The sequence below is a fragment of the Polyodon spathula genome, unplaced genomic scaffold (genome assembly GCF_017654505.1).
Source record: "Polyodon spathula isolate WHYD16114869_AA unplaced genomic scaffold, ASM1765450v1 scaffolds_616, whole genome shotgun sequence".
Taxonomy (NCBI): Eukaryota; Metazoa; Chordata; class Actinopteri; order Acipenseriformes; family Polyodontidae; genus Polyodon; species Polyodon spathula.
Window position 1 is genome coordinate 79,489 of NW_024472105.1, and position 22,920 is coordinate 102,408.

The window sequence follows — 22,920 nt, forward strand, 5'->3', positions numbered from 1 at the left end:
CAGTATTAAAGCCAACATGTGCTATTCCAATTCTACCAAAGCTCTGTAAAATATCTCTTGAATAAGATCAATGTAGTAAAGTACCAATGATCTTTAAAAAAAAAATACATTCAGTAATATTGATCCTCATGAGCTGTTGTTGTTTCCTCATGAGTTAAAGCTTTGGATTATTACAAACCCAGTGGGCTAAAAGTCCCACTCTCACCATCATTTGATTTTGCACTGGGAAGTGCCTGGAAGTGTTTCAATGGAGCCGTGGTACTTTTGCTAACCTCCATGGTCACCAAACCAGTAGGTAATATTGTAACATTCTTAAACAGACTCAAACCCAGTTTTCTGACACATGAGTGAGCTGTAATGAAGAGCATCCTTTACAAGTTTACTCAGTATTGGACAGGCGATTCTCCAGATAGATGTAAAAATGTAAGCAAGACATACAGGCAGATACACTCAAAAGGGTGTGCTAAATGGCCAAAGCAGGTTTCAGCACACTTGGACAAACTAGTATCTATATGCAAAACTCAATGGCACGCATCCCAAGCAGTTGATAATAATATAATAATGTAACCAACTAAGAATTAAACTAATACAATGCCTCCTTGGGTTCTGATTTCTTCTGTTCAAATTTTTCAGGGAGATACTTGGAAATGCAGCAGTTTTTTTGTTGCGTTTTGAAACATTAAGGTTGAATCGACTCTTAAAAACAAACAAACAAACAAAAACAAAAAAAAAAAAAAAAAAAAAAAAAAAACAGGAGTTAATAATTACTGTAGACCGGAGTTAACTCTTTGTAGATATAATTCACAAAATCTTTATCCAAATTAAATAAAATACACTAAACTCTAAACAAAAAAATGACGCAAGAGCATTGCACGCAGATGCATGTCATCATTTGTTTCGTACAAATATCCGGCTTTGAAACGGCATGCGTTGCTCGTTGCCTGGGTCTAAATCGATCCGAATATTTTATTTATTTTTACCCATCAGACCGATGTTGTTGAATCCATTGTAGTTCGGATCGTATGCAGGTGTTTATCGATTGATTCGCTTTCGTAAGCGGGGGTTCCTTAGTTTACTGACAGTACAGTACAATCTACGCTGTCTGGTTGTCAGACAACTTTTGCCCGGCTTACCAAACCCTAATTCAAATGTACAAACAAGAAAGCATAATTCCCAGTTATTATTATTATTATTATTATTATTATTATTATTATTATTATTATGATTATTGGCTGTAACACACGTTTTTATCTGGGCTTAGACATACATGATTTCAGCTATGCTCGCACATTATACTTGCAGAAATACGGTTCAGAGCGCGTTTCTGATTGATTTCTAGATCGCATTTGCAATATGGACTAATACCCTCTGTTTATACCTTGCACGAATACTTCTGCTAAAGTTTGTCCTGAAAGTTGGCAGGAGAGCGTATACGCTCGACGCATGCGCGCTGACCGCACTCTCCAGCACCAAATAAGAGTTACAGAGAAACGAGGTGAGTTCCATAAAATCCAAATAATTTCTTCGTTTTAAAACATTGGATACTAACAACCGCCGCTTGCAAAAGGACATGCCTTGTTTTACAGTTTGCATGGAGTTTGGTTTATGACGTCGCCTTTTAAAGATGGGAATATTTGTAATGATGGTAAGTTTTCCCTGAAGAAATGAAAAGGAAAAGCCTTTTAGTGTAAATTGCAAAAAAAACCCAATACACAACACAAGCGTGCTTATTCTGTCTCTGAGGGGGTTCTTCGGCACGTTTGCAAAAATATTTTTCTGATTTAAAATGAAATATTGATAAACTTTCTTCAGGCAAAATGTGATCAGGTCTACCGAATTGTAATTACGTGACAAGGAAAAAGTAAAGGATAAACTTCACAAAAATTGCTGTAAATCTGGGATAGTGTCAGTTATCTATAATAGTAATTGTACTCGTCTCTTGTGTATTTGTTTTATTTGAATAATAAAGATTATTTATATAGTTTAAGCGTGTTTGGGGGGCCTTTTCCCCGTTCCTCCGCCATTTTGTATCAGAGTCTAATCATGGGCGCTTACACATTACGCTTTATTATTACAGGAATGTATTGAAAAGAAAAAACATGAATATACAAAGCAACTTTCAGCCTGTGTGTTTTATTTATGTGTCCATGGTGTATCCTACATACTGTAAATAAAGAAAGCCCTCTTTTAAAAGCGTCAGGCCGAGAGCGATGTGTTTGTGTTGTTATTTAAAAAATAAAACTTTAATTTCACCTTATTTTCAAAAAAACGCGTAAGGAATCAAACCATTTTTGATTATTTGCCCTTTTGCACTCCACCGACCCAAACTTAACAATGCAATTAGTCAAATATTGTTAAAACAGGTGAAAACAGAACTTGTCCGTTTTATTTAAGTTTGTATCGTCGTTTTGCGCCGGTGAAAGTTGGCGGTTTTAATTTGAAACACTGCCGTGATTCTAATTGCATTATTCCGTAATTTGACTGTTTAGAAATGTAAATATATGTAATTGTTTTCTGATTATTATTGCAGCTTAATTTGAAAATAATGCTAGTCGCCCCCTAGTGGGAACTTCATTTACTAACGGGGCGGATTTGTCTCGCAATGTCATTTCTGCTTCCCCGAAGTCTTTCACAGGTACCCAGCTGCAGATTTTTTAAAAAGCAAAATACTTTTACTACTGTGCCTGGATATGATTGAGTAAAACCAAGTCTTGTGGTTACCCATTACACACTGTTCCACACAAGTTCCACAATACACTATAAAAACATTTTGATGTAGACATACATTAATTTGTTATTGTACCTAGTTATTTTTTATAGCACAGAAAAAATAACTTAATTTAAATGAATAGATTCTAAACTCAATAGAATAGAATAGCAGTCCCCTAAGCAGATCATATGTACACGCATGATTTCCATTACATGAGAGTAGATGTTAAACTTCATGCTGATTTTTGAACTCGGCTCTGGCCAAGATAAGCACCAACTAAGACGTAGCTTTATAGTAAACTAATGTGATGCATCTCCATCCATTTGCGTTGCTTTCCATCTGATGATGTAGATATCCGTCTGTCTGGTGTTGATTGCTGAAGTGTAATGCTGGCTCCAGGGATCAGCTCATTTTGCCTCCCCAGCACATCAGTACACACAACGGCTGCAATGCTGGCTCCGGGGATCAACCCAGTGTGGTCTCCCCAGCGCATCAGCATGACAACCGTCTGGACTGAGCTAAGTAGGGTACATCTCTGGGGTCTTCAAGTGGGCACCTTCCATCCTTGGTGTTTTGTTGACTAGTCCATGACACCTCAAGAGGGCTCAACAGTGATTCTGGCGTCCCAGCATCACCCCCCTCCATCCCCTGCTCCAGCCCTCTAACAATGAAATAAGCTGGTATTGCGTGGCAGCTGCAGCCATTCTGGGTCTCACTATTAAGCTGATAAAGCCGAGATGTGACTAAAGATGGCACACAAGCAAAACAGTTAGAGAATGACAGGCTTGCTACCTGCCCTGTTCGTTTCAGTGTCACTTGAAACACAGTTTTATTTTTTGGATGGCCTAATGCTAATAGGAAAGCCTGGAATGGCTCAGACCGCTGTGCGCCGGGGAGGCTATGCGCTGTGTCTTTTCCTTCAATAACATGGCCCTGTTTCCATTGGTGTTTGAAGACGTTCCCTGAAAGATGGCAGAAAAGCCCCCAGCCGATACCTCAAGCTCGGAGACGGACTTCGACATGATGAGCGCCTTGGACTGGCAGAATGGCATTGCCACCCTTCCTGGCAGCGACATACGGGTGAGAACGGGGCTCTTATCAGCTCTGCATGCTGCAAGTAGGATCAGTATTACCAGCAAGGACAGTGGAAAGCTTTCCTCTAATTACAGGTAGTCTTGGGATGATCACTGAGTCTCCTGATGTTGTTAGTATTGATTTACAGTTTATTATTTTTTTGTATTGGTTGGAAAACTTGGGGGTAGTCGTTTTCTCAGCAGTTCTTGTTTGCTTGCTGTTGCTGATGATACCTCTTTGGAGGTTAAGAGTGAGTTGGGGAGACTGGGTTCTACCAGCCTGCAAGCCTAACTGGGGCTGACAGAATCCCTGTTTAAACCAGTTTGCTGTCGATAGAAGTGAACAGGGTTTTTGAAGCGCTAACTGTGTTAGACTGTTTTAGGTGGTCAGTGGTAGTGCTGACATAACAGCACTGTGAGGACCCATAACAGTTTCCCATAGTAAAAACAAAGCAGCACAGAATACATTTAAGTGAACGCAAAGGGTAGAAACATCCAGGCAAACAAAGGTGAACTCTTCATAGAATAACTGGGATAAGCATGGGAAAACTGCAGAATTACTGAGCACATTTTCAGTGCTAATCTTTTATCAGGGGAAACACAGCACTCTAGTGGGTCAGCAGCTCCACTAGGCCAGTCTGTAGATATCTGTATTCACCAAACTAAGAACAACAAAGAAAACAGGATTGCTGGGCTCATTTCACAACTGCCAACTGAAGCAGTATGTGTAGACTGAAATTCTACAATTCCAAAATGCAGACGTGGAGTGGCACAGGCTTGCCTTTCCTGATAGCCATCACTTTAGGAGAGGTCTGGGGTAAAATCTGACAAGGGAAGTGAGTTTGGTGCTGTCCAGGCCTGAGACACACGTGTGTCAAAGCAAGCAGTAACATGCAAAACACTGGGATCATTGCAATACAACAAATATATAAAACAGACAACAACAGCCGAGTTATATTCCCAATTGGTGTGCCAACGGGGGATGAGCTTCTATAGAACAGCCTCTTCTCATTCCCAACCTTTTGAATGATCATATGCCTGGTGTCATGTGGTTTAAATTTCAATGATTTCAACCAAAGACTTCTTCATGTAGAAAAAAAAAAGTTGGTCTGTAGATGTCAGTGTGGTACGGCAGCAAACAACACATTTGAGTGGATTAAAAATAAATAAATAAATCATCCTAATTTTAAACTGACTGACTGACCGAAGCAGGGTGTGATTTGTCAAGTTTCCAATGGGGAGGATAAAATACATACACTACAAAACAGCAGGCAAGCCGATAGCCGTCATCATTCGTGTGCCAACATAGGCCACCATACAAATGCACTTATTGACATTTTTTTTTTATTGTTCTCAATAACTAAAAGGCAATAACAGAATACACTTATAATCCCCCCTAAAAAAAAAAAAAAAAAAAAAAAAAGTTTAAAAAACACTCTGGACAAGTAATTACACATAACCTCCTTGACAACTAGCTGTGCTCCTGTAGGAAGTGTATTTTTACCTCAGGAATAACTGGGCATGTAATGTGCATATTTTAAACTGTCCTGACTTGCAGTACAAGACAGTATAACCTGCTCTATGAACAAAATGTAGCTGTTCTTCTGTGGCGGCTTCTGAGAACGAATTTCTTTGGCTTTGAGAAGGTTGTGTAAGGCTTGTGTATGAATCCAAACAATCAAGGTTTAAAATTATTTTTTGGGAGAGTACACGGCGGGAGGATGTTAACAGAGCAAAAGGGATCCTGCAGCTTCTCACGCCCTGTATCCCCTACACAGAGGTCAACCCCCAGTCAATATAACTGTTGAAATGCAAACCTGCAGTTCGGGTGTAGACACACGTTTCAAACAGTGTGACCAATATTCCGCCATCGATTTCTGTTTGCTTCTCTTCATTTTTCGAACTTGACAATTTTTTTAAAAGATTCAATGCTGGTCCGTTTTTTCAGCCGGCCCTTTCAACTCAAAGAGAGAGGTTTGAACCTAGCAGTGACAATACTGACGTTTTGAAAAGGTGTGTTGTGTTGAGTCTTATTGGCTTCCTGTTAAAAAGCAGCGTCGTCGTGTATTTGCTGGTTTCCAGCGTCTGCACGATCACAGGCAGTAGGGTTAGGGTTAGAACCAGCGAGGCAGAGCGCTGCACAAGATGCAGCATGAATGGATTTGGGCATGAATATCATCTGTATAAATGAACATTTCCAGCAGAAAGACGTTGTAAGTGCGAAATCTATTCCTCCTGCTGCGGATGAATATTGAAAGAAAAAAAAAAAAGCAGAGGCAGGGAAATCTCCCACACGTCTCCTGGACAGAACTATTATTTATTTAATTTTTTTAAGAAAGCAGGCATGCATTTTTATCCCAGCCTGTGCTCTGTGAGGGTAGGGGGGAGTCTGAATCACTCGCAGGGCTTATTGAAAATGCACACTGTCTCTGAAGGGCATTGTGTGACACCAATGCTAAGTGATGATTTGGCTGAAAAGAAGAAACCACAGCAGGTTATTCTAGGAAGTACTGCTTTCCTCATGGAATGCACTGGCCGTCACTTTGCAGGCTGTGATAGCGGGGGCACTGACAATGGACTCGGATCGTTTACATGTCTGAAGGATATCTTTAACAGCGATTGTTTCTTGCTCCCAGTTTCGTATGAATGAATTTGGAGCTCTGGAGATCATTACAGATGGGGAGATGGAAGCTGTGCAGGCAGCTGCCATGGCAACAGAGTCTTCAGACCCCTCTCCTGCAGACAAGCCCACCTCTCCTGAGGAGGGCGTGGCAGGCGGCACAGCCGTCGTGGAGTCTGCAGGTAAGCTGCTTTTCTAGTATATTGCTGTTCATTCAACACCCCTCAAGCAGTTTCTTCATTTCATTTCCATTGATCTGGTAATTATTTTTTGACTGAGTTTTAGTGTCAAGCTTCTCTGTGTACAGTAAATGCAATGAATGTCTAGCTATACCTGGAAAAGGTGTAAGGAAGGAGCTGACACCTATCACCACTGTGATAACGAAATACTTTTCATTTGTTCTTGCGTTATCCAGTTATGATTCCAGTAGGCATGGGTGTTCTATAACCTTAGCAATGTTCTATGTTGATCCTTGGCGAGGGATATGTTAGAAATGTCTCGTCCCAGCATTGATTTTGCTCAGATTTGCTGTAATTTTATTTTTAACTTTCTTACACAAGGCATTTAAATCTCTTTTACAATAGAGTCCCAGTCAAAATCGCAGATAATCACTAATCAAATAGAAACAGTTCAGAGCCCAGTGAAATAACACATGTCTCCTGGCCCCTCAGAGCCCGTCCACCTGGCCCCCAGCATCGTGACCCCGGAGGAGGCCCCCAGTGTGGAGGTGGTGTCCTGTGGTACCTGCGGGGCCTCTGGCACCTTCGAGAACTTCGAGGGCAAGTTCTGCAGCAAGGCCTGCTTTCAGTCACGCAACAACAGGTTCTTCTTCATCTTCATCTTCTTCATCTTCTTCTTGTATGTGCCAGTAGGCACCATGAATGTCCTTGGCTTCTCTTAAGCAAAGCCGCTGAATGGCTGAGACCATCAAACCTATTTTATTTCTGACCTGAGAGGAATGGGTTTCAGATGTTCAGGAACTTTTAAAACTTAATACAAAGTTACTGCATGGGGTAACTGGACAACTTCAAACTGCTGCACAATTAACAGATTTTAACAACCGTGCTTAAAATAATCACATTGCTCACATAACAGTGAATTTTATTAAGCAGTGCATTGTACGACCTTAAGAAAAAAAGAAAAAAGGGCCCTAGGTATGTAGTGAGTGCCAGAACGTTGAACCTGTCAGGCCTTGTTCCCTAACCCAGCAGCAGCAGCAGCAGCAGCAGAGCCAGCCCGGTGGAGCAGAAGAACGGAGAGACGGCCAGCAATCCCAGCAACGAGAGCGCGCGGCCCCTGAAACGCATCCGCAGGAAGAGGAAGCTGCTCACAGAGTCGGACGATGAGGAGGTGGAGAATCCAGAGGAGGAGGAGGAGGAGGTCAGGAGCTGCTTTCACTCTTTCGATAACTGTATCGAGGAGACTACATGTTTTACATTTTAGTTACTGTTCTGTACCCACAAGTGTAACGTCTGTCTTTGTCTTGGTAGATTTCTACTCACTTTGTAATGTGGTTTTGGTTTTACAGGAAAAGTCCAAAGTTGGAAAAGGACGCAGAGCAGCCAAGCAGACAAAGCTAGGTGAAGGGGATTATAATCAGTTATTTGAATCTTCTGTGTAGTCAAGACGCCTAAAGTTTCATGTTAAGTGGATATTTTAACCACCTCTACATTTTCAAGGCTGATAGTAAAGTATAGAGCATGTGAAGTTTGTTTAGCGCTGTGCTGTGCATTGAAACCCATAGATGCAGCATTGCACACTGAAGCATGTTCCGTCTCTTCGTTAATATCGGGGTATCCCTGACGTTGTTCTGTTTGCCCCTTGGCAGTGGCCACAGCCTCTGGGAAGAAGAAGGTATGGAGCTGGCCGGCTTACCTGGAGGAGGAGAAGATGATCGCTGTGCCTCTGAAACTCTTCAAGGAGGTCAGTGACACGTCACTGGAATACTGACAGTAGCTCTCAGGGTATTCTTAGGAAGAAGCTGTGCTACATAATGGGGTCTGGTGCTGTTAGGGAGCTAGACCCCATTGCGTGGCTTGTGAACCAGAAAGGGGACACTAAGTCTGTTTAGACAATGAAGCAACGCAGAAACTAGAAATTCTGGTAGAGTGATGGGGAAACCGGCATGCTGGCATATTAACCCTTAGCGGTCAATTTATTCAGCGCCTATCAGGTGCGTCGGGTCCAATTTATTTTCACACGCGCTGTTTATTTTACACTTGCTGTTTTAAAAGTATTTTTTGGGCAGTAAAACAGGTTTATAAGGCACTGCATATCAACAGACACTCAGTACTGCATCTCCAGCCAAGCCCTACCCCTTGTTCGCTGTATTTATCACATACCTCTTCATAGTAGTGCATACTGATAAAGCATCTCCTGATCACTCATTTTATCACCAAACTCCTCAATAATATGATCCAAGTCATTATTTTATTACTATAACATCTCAGTAAGCTCTGCAAATGTCTGTGATATTGTTTGAGCGCTGGATGCGGAAGCAGCTGTCTTGTTTTTTTATGTCTAGTGCAGGGCTTCTGTGTATTCCTCAGATCCACCCCCTTTTTTTTCTGGCTGCTATCGGTCTCACTCAGCCATTGAAAGGTTTTCTCTGCTTTTTCCAGAGAAAAAATGGCTAGAGACCTGTGCTCAACGTCTTTTTGATGATGTCGGACAGGAAAGGGAAAATTATAATGTCGGATCTGGTCCGACATAGGACCGCAAAGGGTTAAACAAGTACGAAGTGTTGTTTTTAATACAGAGGTTTTGTCTGTTTGCTCTCTCTCTCTCTCCAGCACCAGTCGTTCCCTCAGAGCCGCAATGGGTTTAAAGTGGGTATGAAGATGGAAGGGCTCGACCCCCTGCACCCTTCCATGTTCTGCGTGCTGACTGTGGCTGAGGTCAGCCTCTTAACAGTGACCCTGAAATGTGAAATATCCATACAAAGTGACTTGCTTGCAACAGCTTACCGATAAATGCTTTCATTTCTGTTTTTCCCAGGTGCAAGGCTACCGGATCCGGCTGCATTTTGACGGATACCCGGAATGCTATGACTTCTGGGTGAATGCAGACTCCTGGGATGTGAAGCCAGCAGGCTGGTGTGAGAAAACCGGGAACAAGCTGCTTCTTCCAAAGGGTAGGGATTCCCTCTCTCCAGCGGCTCATTACTGTACTGACCTGTAGCCAGAACATAACCTTTATGCATGAAGCATGCTAATAACCAACAGACAGAATCATCTTGTGGAACTCCACTTACTTGAACACGTCAAATTACGACGCTTTAGATTTAATCAAAGGGCATTCTCTAGGAAAAAACGTTAGGGGTCGTTGGAGCACAGAGGCCAATACAGGCCACTGGGAGCCCCAGCCAAGATCTCTGCGTGACCCGGATTTGAACGTGGAGCACGCTCCTGATCCTATAACTGCACTGTGCCATGGTAGTGCCTTTTCTGTGTGAGACACTGGGAATCCCCAGTCTGTTTATTTGTGATGGTGAAACAGTGTTTTAATAGCAGGTGATGGTAAAAATCTCAACGGACGTGTTACTGAAATACAGAAATTGTCTGCAGGTTGCAAGGATGGCGAGTTTAACTGGAACACCTATGTGAAGAACTGCCGGGGGCAGACCGCCCCTAAGCACCTCTTCAAGAGCCTCAACACAGTGAGTACAGCTGGGAGGGCAGACCTGGCCATAGGGGCACTTCAGAGGAGCTCCGTGTATCTGGGTGAGAAACGCCAGCCCTGGCACATGACTTGGATTTAGCACGGTATTTCTGAAGAGGCACATTGATTTCGTTTTTATGTGTAATGATAGCTACCAGGGATTCCTTTAGTTGCTACATCTTTGTAAACTTTGATCCTGCCAGTGTAATGAAGAAACAATTTTTATAAATCTACAGTGAATCTTTTCACTTCTAGTTGTGTGAGTCTCCCTCTCCCCCCCTCCACAGTCAGTACTTGCGTGACTCTCCCTTTTTCCCCTGTCAGTAATTGTGTGATGCTCTCTTTACTGCTCAGTCCGTGACACCCTCAGGGTTCCGGCCGGGGATGAAGCTGGAGGCGGTTGATAAGAAGAACCCGTTTCTGATCTGTGTGGCCAGCATCGCCGCTCTGGTGGACAACCGTCTGCTCATCCACTTCGACAACTGGGACGAGAGCTACGACTACTGGTAACTGACTGCTAGGGGGGCTCAGTGAGAGCAACAGGGATGGGGCACCTTACTGACCTGCTTCAGAATTTGCAAAGAAAAAACTAACTTACTAGACCCACAGGGACAGGTTTATGAAGGTCTTTACATACGCAGTAATATATGCCTACGTGTGAAATAGTAATACTGTCAGTTTTATTTTCTTGACAATAAAATGAAGGGAGTTGCATTTTGGTGCAAAGACTTTGATATATCTGTCCCATTGGCTACCCAATTCAGGTTGATATGGAACCGTTTATCTAATTATGAATTCATTTTTTGATGCAGTGAGTTTCACGGTTCTCGGAGGGACTATGACCGCTCTGCTTGACTTCATTAACTGAGATGATCGGTTTTATTTATTTCTTGTTTTGTGCTCCAGGTGTGAAGCCAGCAGTCCCTACATTCACCCAGTGGGCTTCTGTCAGGAAATGGGGTTAACCCTTACAGCGCCAGCAGGTGAGTCTGCAATGCTGCTGCTTCTGCTCCATGAGCTGATAAAATGGGCAGCTGTCTCTAGGCACCACGTATCAGAAGGGCTGGTTGAAAACGGAGGCACTGTTTTGCTCTCTTTCAGAGTACAAGCACCCGAAAAGCTTCTCCTGGGAGAAATACTTAGAGGAGACGGGAACCCAGGCAGCCCCGGCAAGAGCCTTCAAACAGGTAGGGGCTGAAAATCAAGCCACAAATTATGATATATTTTTTAATGTATTTAAAAAAGTTTTTGGCCCTGCTCTTGGGGGAAGTACTGTAATCTTGTGTCCCTTTAATCTTACAAAAAGTTTTAGCTAAATAGGACACCTGGTTTCTGGTAGAAATTGTTGATCTGTGGAAGATGGTTGGGTTGGAGGGCGTGGCGCCTCAGTGTCCTCAATGTGCCCCACCCTCTCCCCTCTCAGAGACCCCCCCATGGCTTCCAGGAGAACATGAAACTGGAGGCCGTGGATAAGAGGAACCCCATGCTGATTCGCGTCGCCACCATCGCTGCCACAGAGGAACATCGCCTTAAGGTAACCACTAGGGGCAGCGCACCCTCCCGCCGACCCCCCCCCCCCCCCCCCCCCTCCAGGGGCATCAGTCTGAACTGGAGCAAAACCAAAAGACCCCTGTGATCAAATTGCATTTCATAATTTTGAATGCAATATTGGAGCATTCACCAACGGCGTTGTGCAATGCAAGGCATGCTAAAACTATTAATGGCATGAATAAAGATTTAAAACCAGCCAAAGATAGATTGGTAGTGTAAGTAAGGTTCTCCCTAGTGAAAGCCTTGCTGACACCTATAGACCCCTTGATCGGTCTGGGGATTTGAGGATTATTTCGCAGTGCAATTTAGTATAATTCTATAATGTAACATTTCCTTGTTTTTAGGTTACAAAATATCTTGTCCATTAAACCTTCCTCTCTCTGTGTGACAGATCCACTTTGATGGCTGGAGCCAGGAGTATGATTACTGGGTGGATGCAGACTCCCCTGACATTCACCCTGTCGGCTGGTGTGCCAAGACTGGGCACCCCCTGCAGAACCCGCAGGGTAAGAGGCTAAGCGGACATGCAAAAACAATGGCCTTTTTCTGTCACAGTGGGTTTTACCTGTGGATGTCTGAGTTCAGATCTGATATTATTGATAGAGCTTTGCCTTACTCATAAGCATATTGCAAGATTGTTCTTGTTGAGAATATGTAGTGTGATTATCGCACAACTATCAAGGTCTCAAGTTTGTTGATCCTCAGTGAAAGTAGTTGACGCAACAGTTCAGCCAGTTCAGACGCAGCCCAGCTTGACAGCAGGTGATCGTTGATCGAGCTGGAGGGAAGTCCTGGATCCAGCAGCTGATGTTTGTCTTTGTGTGCCCTACTGTTGTAGGACCGGTCGACTCCAGCACTCCCCCGGGACAGGGCTGCCCCACGCAGGGGTGTCACGGAATCGGGCACATCAAGGGACCCCGCTACGGAACACACTACACGTAAATCCCACCTGCCCCCATGTGCTCCTATTCTGTCCACATTTGTAAAGAACTAGAAAAACAAACTGGTAATAATGTTAAATCCAGCAAGAAGCAACAATGTTCATCCATGTTCTTGTACTCAAACAGGGATGTCCATGCTTAGCTGTTGTCTTCTGCGTCTGTTTATTCTGTTGCACATGGGCATGAGAATCCACATGTCATGAAATAAAGCGGACAAAAAGTGTGCATTCATGATCCGTGTCTTTTCAGTGGAGGTCTTTGTGATTTACAGTTTTGTGTGGGGTTTGGTTCACAGTGCGGTAAGCTGCCCATACTCTGAAATCAACCTGAACAAGGAGGGGCTTCTTCCGGACCGGCTGATTGGAGAGAAGCCGCCCACACTGGCAGGGCCACAGAAAGGAAAAAGAGTGGAAGCGCCGGCGCCGACGCCCACTGTGCCAGAGCCCTCGGACGACTCTCCACAGTCCAGGTCAGCACCCAGGGAGGCATGTACCAGACAGCAGGGCTCTAGTGGAGGAGCATGCACAGGTCAATTCTTTTCACTTCTTAGGTTTAAAAGAAAATCTCCTAGAACAGGTGCATTATAATCAGGATAAAGTATCACTCTGCTCTTTTTTTTATTTTTGCTCATTACTAGTTTTTCACAAAAAAAATCAAACGATGCATGTTAATTTGGAGGTCCTGCACACCGCTCTCACTCCCCGTCTGCCCACTTCTTTATCTTCAGGAAGTCGTGGAGCACAGAGAGCGAGCGGTCGGGCCGCAACAGTGCCCAGTGCCTCCCTGAGCAGACGCCGAGCACCGAGGAGAGGACAGAGGGCACCGGAGAGCCCAGCGAAAACGGCATCAAGGCCAGAAAGTAAGCAGGCAGAACTGCTGTATCTGTTAATATGGTGCAGTGCTGCTGCACACAGTAGATATGCAACTGTCTAAACACAGGAGAACACATCACAAAAGCAGGTTCACAATAAAGAATACCACGTTCCGATATCTATTGCAGACGTCCTGTTTTGAGAAGCAGTTCAATGTCATTGTGATAATCATTCATGCTGAACTGAGTCTACAATAAGTTTATAAGTTTAAACTGCGCATTAGTGGGACAGAAGGCTGAATGGAACGCATTGTATTGATAAATACATCGTTGAAATGAGTTTCTGTATGAGGCATGTGATAAAGGAACCAGTTTGTAGCATTACTGCTGGTCTTTCTCTCCTCCTCCAAGGACTGGTCCAATTCCCAAATGTTTGAAGCTGCACCTGGTAAAACAAGAGCTGGGAGATGGAAAAGGTACCTTGAGCCATCTCTGTCCTTTCCTGTCCTGTTTTTTCTTGCTTTGTTTAGAGTATGTTTAGCTATATTTATTAAAACATTTGTTACATTTTTTTTTTTTTTCTCGTGATGTCAATTTATCCAAATGCATGCACATTGAGATTTATTTTGTGCCAAGGTCTTTACACCAAAATGCAATTTGCACCATTTTTAAAAGGGAAATAAACAAAGTGTTAATGTTACTTAACTAGTAACAAACTACTTATAGATGTAGGAAATACCACATTCAGACTTTCTTGCATCCACAAGAGGCAGCTTTAGAAAACAAATGTCTTTTAGTGTGTGTGGTGTTTATGGAGGGGGAGTGACGGTCCTTCCTGTTTGTTGTCCCTGCAGAGACAGCGCTGAGTCTGCAGGAGGCGCTCCACGAGTCAGTGTTCATACCTCCCTTCTCCTCGAACCCGGCTCACCGCATCCAGGTGTGCTGGGAGCAGCACTGCAGGTTGCTCCCTGAGGTGCTGGGGCTCACCGCCAAGGGAGTGGCAAAGTGGACCATTGAGGAGGTAACCACCAATGTGGCATCTATAGGCATGGGAATGAGACTCCTATTGCATAGCAGTTTCACCCGGTCCAGGTTTTAATACAAGTTTGATTAGCTGCAGTATATAGGTAACAAGCCCAGGTGTGTCTTATTAAACTCACAGTAAAACCAGGAATGGATCAAACTGCTATGCAATATGAGTCTTCTTTCCATCCCTGGTTATCTTTTTTTACATGGATGATTCTGCTTCAACAAACTGTCATTGATAATGTTAAACATTGTTTCCAAATGTAATTTTTTTAATGGATAAGTTGAATATTACAACATGATTGCTTGTGGCTGCAGGGGCGTGATTGATACGAACATAGTTTAATTGTATTGCTTGTTTACAAATCTCTACCTCGGATTTCAGCTGACAAAAAAGGCTGACTTCTTTCAGTTTCTTTTCACGTGGAGAGTTTTGCACTCGTGTAAATGGTAAGAGCTGCATCTCCCTACTGCAAGTCACAGTGGGCAAGACAGCAAGCCTGACACAGATAACTGAAGCGAGATCACCTGGGCTATGGAAACAGAAGCCTTAATGTAAGATTTATTTTCCTGTGTTTATTAGGTGGCCAGCTTTGTTCAGGGATTGCCTGGATGTAGAGAACATGCTACAGTTTTCAGGAATGAAGTAAGGATTTTATTATTGTGATGCTATTACACTAGATGTCTTGATATCCCCTTAAAATCTAATCATTTCCTCATTGAATATGTAAGTTAATGTAAGTTTCAGGGAAGCCAGGCTACTTAAAAACAGCATTCACTGTACCACACCTTTGTGTTCTGTCAGTGGCTAGTTGATTGCTCGTTTTTTTACCGGAGAAAGCCGAGAAAACCTTTCAGTGGCAGAGTGAGACTGATAGGAGCTGAGAGAAGCAGAAAAAAAAAAAGGCGGATCTGAGCAATACACATAGCCCCTTCACCAGCCCAAACAAGACAGCTGCTTCTGCATCCAGCGCTCAAAGAATATCGCAGACATCAGCCAAGCTTTTTGAGATGTTATAGTAATAAAATAATGACTTGCATCGTATTATTGAGGAGTTTGGTGATAAAATGAGTGATCAGGAGATGCTTTATCAGTATGCACGACTATGAAGAGGTATGTGAAAAATACAGCGAACAAGGGCTGGGGCTTGGCTGGAGATGTAGTATTGAGTGACCTGTTGATATGCAGTGCCTTTTAAACCTGTTTTACTGTTTTACTTTGAATAAAATGACTTTTAAACAGCGTGTGTAAAATAAGCAGCGCATGTGAAAATAAATTGGACCTGACGCGCCTGACAGGAGCTGAGTAAATGGACCACAAAGGGTTAAGCTTGTTTCATGGGCTTTCCAACATACAATAATAAACTGAGAAAGGGATGCAGCAGCCCCTCCTAGTCATCGTGAATGATGCTAAACCTGGCCCTTCCTTTCTCCCCCCAGCAGATAGATGGGGAGGCTTTCCTCCTGCTGACCCAGGCAGATATCGTGAAGATCCTGGGCATCAAGCTGGGGCCGGCACTCAAGATCTACAACTCCATTCTCATGTGCAAGAGCGCCGACGAGGAGTGAGGCGGCAGGCGGCCAGGTTAATGAACTCTGAGCGAGCAAACACAACTGGAGCTGCTAGAACACTCCACCCCTTGAGAAAAGAACAAAACACTTAGACCTCACTTCCACAAACTTCTCATACACAGCCCTTTCATCCTCCTAAGAGAAACTCAGAAACCATGTAAAACTGTCCAGTTCAGCCCATCACTTAAACAGGGGGAGGAAAAGCACACAGGCAATGCTGTTCCAGGTAAAGTTCCTGTGTGTCTACACAGGTTGCTTTGTTCTGTACCTGTTTTAAACACCAGATGGTGGTAGAGGGCTGTTTTGAAGTAAGCGCTAGTGCAAAGGCACGTTTTCAAAGAGGAACAAAACCAGCGAGGCACAAATCAGAACAATAACTTACTTGCATCTTCCTGATACAAAGAGATTTCTTGCTTGTTTTAAACTGTTGCAATGGTCTTTGCACTCGATTCAAATTGGAGAGCTGTGACCTGCTATCAGTTCTGGATTTGTATTCATCCTGTCGTCTGTGTCTGTCTTGATGAAAATGATTCAACTCAAGTGTAATCCAGGTGATTATTGACCCAACTGTTCTCTGAAACTGTCAATGTGCAAAGAGTCTATTCAGCATATGAGAAAGATAACCTCATACACACAAAATTAACTTTTATGGAATGTAATTTCAAATAGTAAGTCAGATGTCATTTTATTTGCTTTTTCCCTTACTGTTTGGTATTGGCAGTCATTACCCCTCTACATATTGTCATATTGTCGCATGATGTGAATGGACGAGGAAGTCTGCTCAGTCTTGGCACATAGGATTCTCCAGACAAGCTCAAAGCCAGGTACAGGCAAATTTAGAATGAAACAAAGAGAGAACTTGATATTGTAGCAACAGACTCCAGAACTACGCAGAACGATTGCAACACCATTAATAGTTAGGAACGTTCAACGACTATTTAAATGACGTTTGACAGAAACAGTAGGCAAACGTTTCATGAATTGAATCAAACAAAACCAGCATTACAGAAATAAGGTGGGCGTTTTGAAAGTTTTGCTTAAAGGGATCTCTGTTTTCACTCGGTGTGAGGTTTGACTGGCTAATCCAAGCCCTAGGCCTGTTTTCCCAATGTGTCAGTTATACGCTTCTGCAATTCACTTTGGAATTCATATAGCACCTTTCAGGGCAATTTCTTCCCAAGGCACATTGCAAGAGTCATAATTAAATATTAAATCAATTAAAATAAATAAATAAAACTAATATTTTTTAATCTCCTATACATCCCAACTCATAAATAACTAACAAGCCACAAGCTAATTAATTAGGAAAAAGTCTTTTCAGAAGAGATGCCATTTGAACACCGTCCTAGACTATGAATCTGACAGGAAGCGTCAGGGAACTTCAGGAGTTCTGGGTAAAAATAAACCCTTTTAAAGACTGAATAACTTCAGGTGTAGTTCTAGTGTCCACAGCTCTGTTACTCCAGGTTTAAGCTGTATTCATTTAAGTTGTCTGGCTTTCAGAAAACGTTCCTTCCTTCTAAGTGACTGGCTATAATTTAATCATTGCAGATTGACCACAATTCCACTTGAATTCAATATGAAACGCTACAGGCATAGCAACAACTAATGCACTGGGATTCCTTGGAATTTGCATCCATTATTTTATAGTGTAAAAGATACAACTGTAGCAACTCGGAATCTCGAAAATGGTAAGGGAACGATTTAGGAGAGAAATTCAAATGGAATATGAAGCTGTATCCTCTTTCAATAGACAGACATTATAGTTATGATGTTTTATTCATTAGGTTTGGGGTATGTAGAACCACCCACCCCCTGTGAAATCCCCCTTTATAATGAGCAAATTGAGTAGCGCCCGACTCCTGTTTCTCTGGTCACACTTACAGAAGGCTAAGGAGGTTGTGGTATTAGTAAGATGAACCATTTATTAAAGTTCAGAGCACATTTACCTGGGCTGATTTGCTCAAGTCGCTGTTCATTTCAGTAATACATCTAAATGAATGTAGTTTGGAAACCCAAGGCAGGGCGCCAGGCCCCGGCAAGCTTTCTTATTCTGGACATAGTCGACAACATCTTAGCCAGATATACTGGAGCAAGCAAAACCGAATGTTACAATACATTCTAAATGTACCTCCCAGGAGCCTGTTCTGTGAAATCAGAACGCAAAAAAGAAAAGGCACATTTACTGTACTCGCTGAATATTATTATTATTGAGATTGAAAAGCAAGCTTTTTACTTTGAATAGTGGTGTTCACAGTTTAGTTGGGTGTCTGTTCAAATTGTTAATAATTGTAGAAGAAAACATTATTTTATATATATAGATTGAGCTGAAGAATTTGTGGTTTGCAACTTGTACACTTAAAACTCTTATATTTGTTTGTTTGTTTATTTATTTATTTATTTATTTTTTATTGATCGGCTTTTCAACCAAGCTCATTTTGGCTTGGATAAGTGGACAATTTGCTTCAAAATATCATACAAAACTTGCTTTCAAAATGTCACACTTAATGCCACTTGTCACACCTCCCACCACCTTACCCAAGCTATGGCACTTACTGCTTCTCTGTTGCTTTGTGACTCCTGTGTATGAACCATGAGTTCACTTCCTGTGCAGCAGGTATTAGAACAGCACCTGAGCCCAAAGTTCTGTAGTTCATGCTTAGGTAGACATTCTCGACTAACGCTGTCACGTGACATTTACATGTTTGTTTTTTTTTTTTTTTAGATGTTCTGTAAGGGACAACTTTGTGAAACATTTAAAAACCGAGTGAGCACCTTGAAAAACTTTTTTTTTTTTTTTTTTTTAATCTGTGAAAGTCTTTTGAACATCTTTGCCGAGAGAATTTGCATACCCATTCAATGTTCAAATCCTAATCCTCGAACAAAGCCTTGATGAAGAGGCCCTTCTTTTAAAAGTGTCGCCACATGCACATTGAGGTTTAGTAATTAATCAAGGGAGTTTAGCTGGGGAGGCTCAATGAGCTGCAGTTTTGTTCGTGTCCAGTAGGCTGCGCTGTTGTACAGTTACACATACACCGTTTCTTAAATGCTTATATATGCTGTTGTGTTGTAACTTTTTTTGTATTTGTTTTATTTTATGAAATGTGTATTTAAAAACACACAACACTTCTCAAATTGAATGTTTAAAAAAAAAAAATAATAATCTGCCTCACACAAAAACTGTGAATTAGTTTAGGGAGGAGGGCAGGACTTTTTGTTATGTTTTTATATTTAATGTACTTAAAACACAGACATAGGAATGACAATGTAGGTAAGCTATACCTCGTCGTTTTATAGTTTCAGAGGATCTACTTGCACAGCATTATTCTAAACGAGATTGTATACAATGAATTGCTGGGTATATTTTGTATGAAATATGTTTTTTTGGGGGGTGGGGGGATTTACTATTATTAATAATTTGTCCTCAGGACTGTAACTGTGTTTGTGTAAATGCTAATGCAAGTATCTGATTTATTGAACCTGCAGCTTTAGAGAAGGGTTTAAAAGGGGAATCTAAGCGTCTGCTCCTGGTATTTCCTGCATACATTTTGCAGAACCCAGAGATGTACTAAACAGTATAGCAAACTGATTTCCCTTTTCTAAGAAATACCGCAGTTCTCTTTAAAATAAATAAAATGAAAACGCAGTTACATGATTTGTCCACCAGGTGGTACTGTGATAACAAAAAATCCTTTAGAAATAAAGGTACATTAAAAACAGTGTGGATGTTGAAATGATTCTAATTATGTGTACAGTGCACACTCCTCTCTGTCCTCACCAGGTGTTCTTGTAAAGATCTCAAAACTGATCAGTAGTTGTCATCTATTGTTTAATTTTCTTTTTAGGAAGGAGGTTTGCTTTCACAATTTAAAAAATTGATCCAATTTCATTGAAGCAACATGACTGTGAAGTGCAGGGCCTATGGAGAACAACAAAGAGGACATTTTTTGTCCATTCTCCATAGAACATCTGATCTTGAATTTTTACATTATAAAAATGCCAGTTAAGCAGACTGTGCATTGTATTGCAAGGTTTAAATTGTTTTACAACAGTGAATTAGGTTGGCTTATGTATAGCTGATGCTGCCCAAAAACTAAATATTTATTCTGTTGCCTGCAGTCTGATTTTGGGTACTTTACAATTGTAACACATTTAGAAATCTCATTTTAGTCCTCAGTTTAGTAGGGCCGGGACGAACACGAGTTTTTTTATTTTTTATTTCTGGATTTGATTTCAAAATTCAAACAAATATTCACATGTTCTTTTCAAGCTGAATTAGCTGTGCAAATGTTACTTAGTACCATATTGCATTAAAGATGGCTGGACGCCCACTGTATTCATATCCAACCCCCACGGCTGTAACAAACTTTGTGATCATCTGTTGAAAAAATAAAATAAAAATAAATGTCAAGCTGGATTCCGCCATGCAAGTTTATCAAGCATAAAGCATTGCAATCTAGCATCAGAAATCCTGCATTCCTCAGCTCTTTAATACAACTGATGATGTGTGCACTGGCCTCAGCATCTCTAACTGTGCATGCTAATCTCTTTAGTGGCACTTTTGTGCCGCCCATCCGCAAGGATGGGAATAAGACTCCCCGTTGCATTGCAAGCTGATCCATTCCTGGTTTTATTATGAGTTTAATAAGACGCACCTGAGCTTGTTATCTGTACGCTGGGGCTAATCAAGCATATATTAAAACTGGGACAGGGTGTCACTGCTGTGCAGTACGAGTCTTCTTTTCATCCCTGCAGCTGTGCTTTATAGATTTGTAGATTAACAGTTATTTACATTTTAAACTACTGCATTCTAGACACATGCTAAGGATAACAATACAGTGGCGTGCCATTTATTAAAGGAATAGTTTCCATACTTTATACCTGATTGCAACGTGTTAAGCATATTGTTTCATGGTGTAAACAGGCTTAAAAAGTTCTCAGAAGCTGCGTAATATAATTTCATTCATTTGTTTATTATCCCATGTTATTACTGATTCTACATTGGGTGTTTGGCATGCTTAATGAAGTTATAAAATTATTGCAGTGTTATTTCCATCAGTCCAGTGCTGCTCTCTTCGGATCCTACAGTAGCTGCTTATGTTATCACAGGGTAAGCACTGAAATGCTGGCTGTAGGTGGTCGCATCCGACAGATGTTATACAAAGTTTGCACAGGACAGGGCCCTGTTTATCCATTAAACTGGCTGCATTTAGCTCTGCCGCAGTCCAAACCATTACCACAGTCCAAAGAGACTAATGAAATCCTTTCCCACTCCCAGACGACTGGAGCTAGACCAGGAGTTTGTTTATTTTTAACAGTGGGCTCGTTGTGTCTATTGGTGGACACACACAGTCTGATTTTTACGGCAAAGAGGCAGCGCCTGTCAGCCAGAGCGTTCTTGAACCGGGGCATAAAAAAAACCATCCAGGAGAGAAACCAGCGTCCGCTTCACGTTGACTTTCTTGTTTGCACAACAAATTCGGTTGTCAGGTTTTTGCTGCTCTGATTTGTGTTGCAGGAAAGTTATACAGTAAGTGGTAATCCTCACAGCTTGAGTGAGCAGAAAGAGTAACTGTCAGCAAGCGGGAGATGGGAGGTTATGAAGAGGCTGACTAAGGGACACTGACGGCAGGGAAGATTAAATAAAGAAGACAGTCTGGAGTGTTAGTAATGAGCGTCTTGAGAGGCACAATTCTTTGCCATAGCTAGCCTGAAAATGATTATCCTCACAGGAGATTAGTAATGTCAGTGTCTTGCTATCTTTTGCAGCAGATGTCTAGGAATATTGGGAGACAGTTGTGGGGTTAATTAGAAGTTTTGGGTTAGATTCTCAAAGCTATTTATTCCAAAGGGTGCTATCAGTTGATACATAAATATTTTTGTTTTGCAAGGTGGCAGCAGGGGCTTCAACGTTAATACAAAATATACATTTTGGAATCTATGACAAAAAGATATATATTTAAAAGTATTTTTAATGCTGATAGCAATCCTGAAAATGTCTAGTCCTCAACCATTTAAACTCCCAAGCATATACAGTACTAAACCCATTGAGTAACACTGAGCCATCTGTTTACTGTACATGTCTGCAATATTGATAAAGGGTTAAAGATTTAATGACAGTTGGATATATCCCTGCAAAACATTTTCAACACTTTAGTTCTTAATGCAACCCTTGTTTGTGCCCTATTTCACAGAAAAGCGCTGTGCTGTTGAGCAGTTGTTTAACTGTGTTTCTTTGTCCTGGCAGTAGTAGGTGCAATAGCCTGGGCTTGTTTCCTGCTGTTCTCCCACTCTCCCTCGGTGGCATCAAGGGACTGCTTTTATTCCCAGGGGGCCCCTGTTTCCCATGCCCCCCCTGATTCAGAGCAGTCAGCCTGTTTCCACAGTACAGGCCAGAAACAGCAGAGCCTTCAGCCCAGCCCTGTCTGCACAAACCCCAGCTTGAGAAACCACCCTCGACCCAGCAGTCATGGGAGCATCGTACTGCCTGGACAAGTTAATCCCAGGTCCTGTCTACCCTGTGGCCAGGAAGAGGCCCAGGGCATCTTCAGACTCCCCAGGCTAAATCTTTGTGAAGTCAACATTAACACCGGTCTAGCTGAATTATCCCTGTGCCTGGGTGATTCTAAGAAGAGTCTTTACATCTCCCAAGCTCTGGAATGAACAGCAGCAGGACATCCTTTACTGCTTCCATTTTTAAACATAAATTTAAATAAAGAATTGACAAATAAATAAAACAAGACAAAATAAATGCATGAATAGAACATACACAAATGTAAGCCACATGCATATCACCCCATGTTAGGAAAATGATGAGTGACCTATATTGCGTGTAGTCAGAAAATATGTTTAATACATTTTACAAATGTCCATAGAAAGCTGAAAGCAAAATGTAGGAGAACGGCTGCAAAGATCTAGCCTTCGTTAGCCTTATCTCTCACTCGAAGCAGAGTGAC

At 42.0% G+C, this 22,920-nt stretch overlaps 1 protein-coding gene across 4 annotated transcripts; it reads left to right on the forward strand.

The window, feature by feature from the left end:
* The first annotated feature begins 1,296 nt into the window (after positions 1-1,296).
* l3mbtl1b (L3MBTL histone methyl-lysine binding protein 1b) lies at positions 1,297-19,681 on the forward strand. 4 transcript variants are annotated; one of them, XM_041240545.1, is made up of 22 exons: positions 1,297-1,495; positions 3,666-3,790; positions 6,420-6,585; positions 7,075-7,225; positions 7,615-7,783; positions 7,932-7,983; positions 8,232-8,326; positions 9,196-9,300; positions 9,401-9,536; positions 9,970-10,061; positions 10,418-10,569; positions 10,970-11,046; positions 11,165-11,250; positions 11,487-11,597; positions 12,006-12,120; positions 12,453-12,552; positions 12,851-13,024; positions 13,283-13,414; positions 13,778-13,842; positions 14,221-14,387; positions 14,976-15,038; positions 15,833-19,681. In XM_041240545.1, exons 2-22 carry the CDS (start codon positions 3,680-3,682, stop codon positions 15,959-15,961), a joined length of 2,448 nt encoding a protein of 815 aa, XP_041096479.1. In that variant the 5' UTR covers positions 1,297-1,495; positions 3,666-3,679; the 3' UTR covers positions 15,962-19,681. The 4 variants fall into 4 exon arrangements, with proteins under 4 accessions (XP_041096479.1, XP_041096480.1, XP_041096478.1 ...); XM_041240544.1 differs by having other exon boundaries at positions 1,298-1,645; positions 7,612-7,783; XM_041240543.1 differs by having other exon boundaries at positions 1,298-1,495; positions 7,612-7,783.
* The last annotated feature ends 3,239 nt before the right edge of the window (positions 19,682-22,920 follow it).

Bases quoted from the DNA above. Each gene is read 5' to 3' on its own strand.
- l3mbtl1b (XM_041240544.1), top strand. From the start codon at position 3,680: ATGGCAGAAAAGCCCCCAGCCGATACCTCAAGCTCGGAGACGGACTTC. The intron at 9,301-9,400 runs GTCAGCCTCTTA...TGTTTTTCCCAG, and splicing joins GCGTGCTGACTGTGGCTGAG to GTGCAAGGCTACCGGATCCG. The intron at 11,047-11,164 runs GTGAGTCTGCAA...GCTCTCTTTCAG, and splicing joins AACCCTTACAGCGCCAGCAG to AGTACAAGCACCCGAAAAGC.